Genomic DNA, 9108 nt, shown 5'->3' on the forward strand with positions numbered 1-9108 from the left:
AATTTTTCTAAGTCTTCACAGAGAGAGGTCGGCAGGAGGAACAAACTCATTGCATACGACGGGAGCGATTGGATAACTGACTTAATTAGAACCTCCTTACCCGCCCGCGAAAGGAGTTTAGCTTTCCAACCTCGCAATCTGGCAGTAACACGATCCTTGATATAGCTGAATATCTGTGTTTTTTTCGACCCACTATGGACGGTAAGCCAAGATAATTCCCAGGGGCAGAATCAAGCGGGATGCCGAACAGGTCACACACTTCCTGGCATGTGGAAGGGCTGCAATTTTTGCTGAAGTTAAAGGAGCTCTTGTCAAAGTTCACCTGCTGACCCGATGCCCGTTCATACTGACTCAAATAATTTTTTACCACCAACGCCTCTTCTCTAGTAGCCCTGAAGAATAAATAGCTGTCGTCAGTGAAAAATAAGTAGGAGATTGGGGGGGCTTGGCGCGCAACACTACACCCGTGCAGTAAACCCTGGCTTTCAAGACTGGTCAGAGTAGCCGATAAGCCCTCAGCACACAGTAAGAAGAGATAGGGAGAGATGGGGTCACCTTGTCGGAGTCCTCTACCCGGGGTAATCGGTCCAATGGAATGGGTGCCACTAACAATATGGTAGGAGGCCTTGGTGACGCACTGCAGAACCAGTGAAATCCAGTCAGTGTGGAATCCCATCTTTTCCATTACCTTCCTCAGAAAATCCCATTCAACCCTATCATATGCCTTGGCCATGTCAAGCTTTAGTGCAGCGAAACCCACCTTGCCCTGAGTTTTCCTTTTTAAGAAATGATTCACCTCGAATGCCAGTAAAGCATTATCGGTAATTAACCGACCCGGAACAAAAGCACTCTGTTGGGGCGAGATGATGTCATGGAGTACCCTCTTTAGCCTGTTGGCTATGGCCTTTGCCAAAACTTTATAAATTACGTTGCATAAAGCAATAGGGATAAGGATAAGAGCCGTATCATGAATAGCTTCAGGGAAGGATCTTGTGTTGAGCCAGTGCAGACAAGAAGCAGTTACCTCGGGGCCCATAATTCCCCAGTGACGTTGGTAGAAACACGGGTTGAAACCGTCGGGCCCCGGGCTCTTGTCCGGATGCATAGAGAAAACAGCGGACTTGATTTCATCCGGGGTAAACGGTTTAAGGAGCTCATAATTCATGTTCGGGGAGACTTCTAACTGAACATTGGCAATGATAGGACCGAAGTCACACCCTGAAGATGTAAATATGTCCGTGAAGTATCTGTGTATCAGCTGGCTCAGGCCCGAGTCCCAACCGACCCAGCCGTTAGCATCAGATCTAAGGCGAAGCAGCGCGTTTTTACGCCTACGGTTGCTAGTAGCCACGTGGAAGTATCTGGTGTTTTGATCCCCCCCTTGTAACCAGTTCTTCTTGGCGCGTTGCTTCCAGAACAACTCTTGCTGCATCAGTAAGCCATCAAGTTCCGTTCTAGCCTCCCTGAATAATTCCTGTGCATTTGAGTCCAAACGACCCCTGTACCTCCTCAACCGTCGATGGCAGCAGCGAATACGGCCAGGGAAACGGTCCCTGATGCATTGCCCCCATTTCTATAATTTTTCACCACAGCGCTGTTGCCTACTCAGCATATCAACCACTTCCCTAGGATTCCATGCATTTGTAACCTCTGCCATACACTCTTCCTCGCCAATCCATGCGTTCTCAAACCTGAAGCGGTGCGCGCTAGGAGGACACGACTTAACCAGGGATAAAATAATTACCGAGTGATCCGAGCTAGGGGCGTCTTCATTTAAAGCCTCCTCATCCGGGAACAACAACCGCCAATCCGACGAAGCCAGCACCCTATCGAGCTTTTCCAGAATACAGTTCGGTGCTCCCTTTCCTCTTTCCCACGTATACGGATCCCCCACCATACTCACTTCAGACAATTCACACCAATTTATGGCCTCGTTAAAGCCTTGAATCAAACTCCAAGGGTGCGGATTACCTCCATACTTTTCATCGGCTGACATGAGATCGTTAAAATCTCCTACCACGACCCATGGTTTGGTAGCAGACGTTTTTAGGGACTTTAGAAGTTGCCAGGACTCCCTACGTCTGGACCGCTCAGGGTAGCCATAAAAACCGGTTACTCGATACTCCGGCAAACCAATAATACTAACATTAACATCAATAAAATTTCGGGAAAAAGCACGCAAACACACGGTATTCTTGTGTTTCCAAAACAAAGCTAAACCACCACCCGAGTTCACAGGATCAACAATAAATAAGCCATCATAACCAATTTGCTTCTTTATTAATTCAACTTTAACTCTGTTACATTTTATTTCCATCACAAAAATAATCTCAGGGCAAAAGCGGGACACAGTGTCCTTCAATTGACGAACTGTACGAGCATTCCCTAGGCCCCTACAGTTCCAGCTCATGATTTTTATTGCTCCATACGGGCCTGGATCTCAGGTCCCGCTGCAAAAGACTTTGGTAAAACGATCTCACCACTTGGGCAAACTTGCATATCACTACCAAACTGTTCCGCTGTTTGCACACAGCTCGACCCTGATTCAAGAGGCCCGTATCGTCGACGTTTTAAGTCCCCAACCTCAATTCCGCTCTGATTATCCAGTGCATCCCCAACCGGCATCTTCCCTGTGTTAACATCCATCGACCCTGCACCAGGTTCCACCAAAGAGATGATTTCTAGCTGCTTGGAAACTGTGGCTATTTGCGGAATACGGGCAGCCGCTACAAATGCACCTCCCACTGCTCCCCCCGCGGTGCTACCACTACCAGAAGCACGCCCACCCGACGGGGCAAATAGGAGAAACCGAGAGACCGGGGCCGCTGAATTTCTTCTTGTTGCAGCTCTCATCCAAGAACCGAAGACCCGTTCTACCTTGTTCGGGTCATCCACATCCAGCAATGCATTGCAGAACTTATCTGCGTGTCCTATGCAGCCACAAACAAAACAGAAGGTAGGCAACCTTTCGTATTGGAAGGAAACCCATGATGTGGCCCCCCCGGCCCTGCTTATTTTCATCTTTCGTTTCAGCGGCTTAAACACATCCATTCTGCCCTTATCCTCATATATCTACGGTCGAAGCCCGTGAAGTTGTTGGCGTCCGATTCAACAAAGGAACCAAGGAAGTTACCAATGCTAACCGCTACATTGTTCGACATGAAGCCTGCAGGGAGGTCATGAACCTGAATCCAGAATTCTGTGTGGGTAAGAGGCATATTTAGAGGGTCCTGATCACTGTCATACTTCTGCAACAATAACAGGTGTTGGTCATAGGTCCATGGTCCCCCTGACAGCACTCTATCTCTTTCCAAAGGGTGGAAAAATTCAAACTTAAATCTGTTCGGCCCAGCTCATGTATGCAAATGCCTTTGGACGGCCTCCATAGGTCGGCCAACGTACTTTTCATGAACCCTACTTTCACACTACGATCAGTAACAAAAGCACCAACAAGGCACCAAGATGGGGTACACTGTTGGGTTGGCAGGGAATCCGGCTGGAATACCAGCGCAGGGAGATTGTCCTCCTCGGTCGTGACCGCATTGCGCCATAGAGAGCTATCTGCCATAATGGACAGCTCGAGTTCTGGTGGATTGGGGATGCGGCGGCAGGTTTCAAAAGGCGGCGGTGGTGACGGCTCGACAACAGCGAGAGATTCTTAGATTCTTAGGGTTTAGTCACATTAAATTATAACTTAAGTAATGTCATTTCAACTGTATTAATTAAAATCCTTTAAAAAAACAAATAACAAAAATATTCCAATAGCAGTCCATAAATCATTTCCATATCTTTTAATTAGAAAATTATTAGAATAGTAATAAAAAAAATCATCAAATATCATCTAAATTGTGCGATTCTCCATGAAAGTCTCATAACCATAACTGAAAACTGGAAAAAAAAAAAGAAAAAGAAAGAAAAGGTTGATTGAGAAAAGAGAAATGAGAAATGAGAAAGAGGAGCAAAAGTAAAAGTAAAAGTAAAAATGAAAAAGTTACCGTCAAGCAAGTTCCGAGGATTACCGAAACAACTTACAGTTGAACAAAATGTGGCATGGTGGTACCAAATCTTAGATCCAGGACGCTCTTTTATGAACAATTGGAATCACATCTTTCTAGTCGGATGTATCATTGCCCTATTTCTAGATCCTCTTTATTTCTATCTTCCTATCATAGATGCCGACGCTTGTATGGCTAACGACTATCACCTCGGCATCTCCGTCACTTTATTCCGAACTGTTACCGACTTGTTCTTCATTACTCATATCGTTTTGAAGTTTCGCACTGCTTTCGTCGCTCCAAGCTCTCGCGTTTTTGGTAAAGGAGAGCTCGTCATGGATCCTAAAGATATCGCTATTCACTACTTGAAAACTGATTTTATTGTTGATTTTGTTGCCGCTCTTCCTCTCCCACAGGTTATTTTCTTTCCTTTTTGTTTTCTTTAGCGTTCTTAATTATGTCCTTAATAGAATTCCCGTTTTTTATGAAATTACCCAGTTTTCAAACTTAAAATTAACAAATCCTTTGTTTAAACTGTTTCTTTATAATTAGGTAAACCACAAATTGTCTTTTAAGTTGTCAAATGAACAAATTTTATCAATTTTAATTATATCTAAAGTAATCAAACCAGCCTAGGGTTGGGGTGCGGCTCATTAGAAAATTGACAAGCTCAAACTAAATATTCTGTTAGTATTACGTTGGCTTACTTTGTTTGTTTTCACCGTTAAATCATGGGCATTACTTTGTTTGTTTTTAACATTTGATTAATTTTACATTCGATCATCAAATGGTGAAAACAAATAAAGTAACCATTGGTGGTCACCAATTCATTAATTATGTTAGATTTAATTTTTTTAACATAAAACTATATAGTTTTTAAACCTATTGAGCTAAATTTTCACACAAAATTATGTAATTTTACATTTTTTCTGTTACAAATATATTATCATTAGAAAAATATATTATAACCAAGCTTGCTAATACTAGTGTTCATGAATATTATAATCATGTTTCTTCTAAAACCTATGACTGAGCTTGATCATGAGCTTCTTAGCCGAGTTTTGTCGTGCTCAAGCTCGGCTCGTTTATAAATCGAGCCGAATAGAGTCGAGTTTTCATCAAGCCGAACGAGCTCATTTATTGCCCTATTCGACACAAAATTTGAACAGTTTGGCTCGTTATTTCATTGCCAAATTGGATTTTTCGAACATTAATTATGTCTACAATGTTTAATGTTAACTAGTTAGTAATACAATTACAAATACAACAAACAACAACAACAATAAAGTCTTAGTGCCGAAATGATTCGGGGTCGGCTAACATGAACCATCATATAAAACCGTGAAATCAAGCCGTGTCAGCAACACAAATTCTCTCCCTCAACTCTGTCCTATCTACTACCATATTTTCCTCAATCCCCAATAAACTCATATCACTCTCGATCACCCTCTTCCAAGTTTGCTTAGGTCTTCCCCTACTTCTCACCCCTACATCCATGTGCTACTCTTCAGTCCTCCTAGCCGGCACATCAAGCACTCTTCGTCTTACATGGCCAAACCACCTAAATCGGTTTTCCCTCATTTTATTCTCAATACAATTACAAATAACCTGTTAAAATGCATGACAATACTTCATTTTATTGATGAACTTGTTTGGAACATCCGATGACAGTCAAGTAAGCTCCCACTTGAATTTGTGTAAATTGACTCATTGGCCTCTTAAACTTGCTTACATTGAACTATTGATGCACTGAATTTTTTTAACATAATATACATTTTAATTTGTCTAAATCCTCGTATCAATTTTAAATTATTTTAGAAGGTTAACAAGCCACTATAAATTCACGACACCAAACAGTTTTTCTAAGACGAAGTTCATATGATTACTGATGTATATGCTATAGCATGTTTAGCGTGATCATAGGAAAGAAGTTAATTATTTTTGGTGGGTTTGACAGATAATGATTTGGTTCATAATTCCAGCAGTGAAAACTCCATCAACAGTCCATGCAAACCATATGGTTGTTTTAGTGGTTTTGGTTCAATACCTTCCTCGATTATTCATTATGTTTCCTTTGAACAGGCGGATAATTAAAAGCACTGGGGTTGTAGCCACAACTGCTTGGTCCGGAGCAGCATATAATCTTCTCTTATATGTACTTGCTAGCCATGTAAGAACTTACTCACGTTCTTAATTCCTGAAAATGGATTGTTAATTCATCATAAACCTTGATTCATTTCAGCGGAAAGGGTCAGGGAGGGTCGGTCGACTCCCCAAAAAAATATCGGAAATTACATATACAACGGAACTGGCCGTCCCAAAACATAATCTATTCCATCCTTAATTGTGTTTAAATGACAAATTTGAGGTTAGATTGTAATTGGGGACGAGTAGTTCCGTCGGTGATGTTTAATCCCAAACTGTGTGTGTTTTTACTAAATCTTTGGCCATTGGCCCTTTCAATATTTGGCTTTGGTTATACTGATTAATTGAGTGTAGATATTGGGAGCATCATGGTATTTGGCATCAATTCAAAGGCAACATGAGTGCTGGGAAAGACAATGTACCCACGAGACAAACCATACCCATTCACCATCTTGCACCACGCTCTTTTTGGATTGCAAAACTAGGAATAATCCTGCACGAGATGCTTGGCTTAGAACCACTCAGCTTCTCACTGCTTGTGATCCTAAACACGACAATAATTTCCAGTTCGGAATGTTTGCCGATGCATTTACTCATCGTGTTCCTGAAACTGATTTCGTCAATAAATATTTCTATTGCCTCTGGTGGGGTTTGAGAAATCTAAGGTATGTATTTCTTCTCCCTCTTCATTTCCTAATTAAGATAGTAGCGGAATCAGGATCAAAAACTCGGGTTCAGTGGACAAAAGTTCAGTAAGAACGGTATATGTGGTCGCTAATTCATGTAATAAAACCAAGTTCGTCGGAAGTTCCTGAAGTACCGACGGAAGATATTCCATCGGTAATTTTAGTTTTTCGTAATGTTCCCTGAATATAGCAAAACTTGATTGTGTTCTTTGTGAAATGCAGTTCATATGGACAGAGTTTGATGACGAGTACTTTTCAAAGCGAATTGTTGTTTAGCATCACGATTTGTATTATGGGTCTTGTTTTATTTGCCCATCTGATAGGAAACATGCAGGTAATTGTTGATGTTTATGTAATTTCAAAATTCGATTGACTTAGTTTTGATTGAATATTGGGTGATTTGTTTGAAGACTTATATGCAATCGACATCAGCTAGATTGGATGAATGGAGGATTAAGAGAAGAGATACTGAGGAGTGGATGAGACACCGTCAGTTACCACCCGAATTGCAAGAACGTGTCCGTCGGTTTGTTCAATACAAATGGCTAGCCACAAGGGGTGTTGATGAAGAATCTATCTTGAGAGCTTTACCTTTGGACTTGCGTCGTCAAATTCAAAGACATCTTTGTTTGGCTCTTGTTCGACGGGTGAGTCTCCATCACTTCATATATAAAGGTATAAAGGGCGGCCCGGTCGCATTACGCGTCCCCGCTGAGCGAGGGTCCGGGGAGGGGTCCCACCACAAGGGTGTATTGGGGGCAAGCCTTCCCTTGCCAAATTAATTGGCAAGAGGCCGCTCATATATAAAGGTATAAGGTTCAAATTTAACGCAACTAATGTTGTTTGTTTTCCACCTTTTAGGTCCCGTTTTTTGCACAAATAGACGATCAATTACTCGATGCAATATGCGAACGTCTCCTACCGTCATTAAACACAAGAGGCACATACATAGTAAGAGAAGGAGACCCGGTAAATGAGATGCTTTTCATCATTAGAGGACAACTAGAAAGCTGCACAACAAATGGGGGAAGATCAGGTTTCTTTAACTCAATTAGCCTAAGAGCGGGGGATTTCTGCGGCGAAGAATTATTGACATGGTCATTAGTGCCTGACTCTCACCTAAACCTGCCCTCATCTACTAGAACTGTTAAGGCATTGAATGAAGTAGAGGCCTTTGCTCTAACAGCGGAAGACCTGAAATTTGTAGCTAAGCAATTCAAACATTTACATAGCAAGAAGTTACAACATGCTTTTAGATATTATTCTCATCAATGGAGGACTTGGGGAGCTATCTATATACAGACTGCTTGGAGGCGACATGCCAGGAGGAAACTTCAAATGGAATTGGCTAGACAAGAGAGCTTATATTATGCTCAAAGTGAGGCTGATTTTAACGGTGAAACTGGCGGCGTTCAACCGTTACATAAAAACCAAAATTCCGACATGAAAATGCCTAAACTCTTTAAACCACAAGATCATATGTAGCTTTTACGTGCACAGATGACGTGGTGTGTGCGTCTGATATATATCGATCAATGCTTGTATATATCAAATTATATATATATATAGAAAAACAATTTTCGGTAGGTATGTATAGGTGGTAGGTGTTGTACTCCGTATTGCCACTAAAGGATAGGCACTACAAGAACCAAAGACCCCAAAATATTTTTAAGGTTGTAGTAAGTTTGAATTTCTCTATTCATGATTGTATATTAATTCAGTTTTTAATTATTTGATAAATTAAAAGGAAAGAATTAATAGATACTTGATATGTATATTATGTGAAAGTAAAGATTAGGGAAGCTATCTTCTGGATGAACCCGAACAAATCCCCAAGACCTAATGGCCTCAACTCTTGTTTCTTTCAAAAAAAAAAAAAAAAGGGTCAGTCATAGGTGATGGAATTTTCCTTGCGTGCTGCCAATGGCTTAATTTAGGTACTTTCACTCCTGCAATCAATGATACGTTTAAAACCTTGATCCCTAAAACAGATAGCCCTACCTCTCTCTCAGTATTGCTGAAGTGTTGGCAAACCCGTATGAAGCCCATGTACCGTGTCTTAGCTAATAATTACAGGGTGTTGATTAATGGTCAAGGGCGCGCCTCCTTCAGTCCAAAACGTGGTCTCAGACAAGGGTTCCCGCTTTCCCCCTCTTTTTTTATACTATGTGCAGAGGGTTTATCCCACCTTATTAGATAGGCTGACAATCGAGGGGATCTCCATGGTATTAAAGTCTATAATGAGGAACCAATTATCTCTCATTGTTTTTGCAAAGGATAGC

The 9108-nt window shown here is 41.5% G+C and overlaps 1 protein-coding gene across 1 annotated transcript; it reads left to right on the forward strand.

Moving 5' to 3' along the window:
• The first annotated feature begins 3833 nt into the window (after window positions 1–3833).
• On the forward strand, window positions 3834–8518 carry LOC136207477 (probable cyclic nucleotide-gated ion channel 16). The gene is made up of 6 exons (XM_065998729.1): window positions 3834–4411; window positions 5953–6165; window positions 6495–6805; window positions 7049–7160; window positions 7237–7473; window positions 7688–8518. Exons 1-6 carry the CDS (start codon window positions 3983–3985, stop codon window positions 8309–8311), a joined length of 1926 nt encoding a protein of 641 aa, XP_065854801.1. The 5' UTR covers window positions 3834–3982; the 3' UTR covers window positions 8312–8518.
• The last annotated feature ends 590 nt before the right edge of the window (window positions 8519–9108 follow it).

This window comes from Euphorbia lathyris, chromosome 9, assembly GCF_963576675.1.
Source record: "Euphorbia lathyris chromosome 9, ddEupLath1.1, whole genome shotgun sequence".
NCBI classification, from domain to species: domain Eukaryota; kingdom Viridiplantae; phylum Streptophyta; class Magnoliopsida; order Malpighiales; family Euphorbiaceae; genus Euphorbia; species Euphorbia lathyris.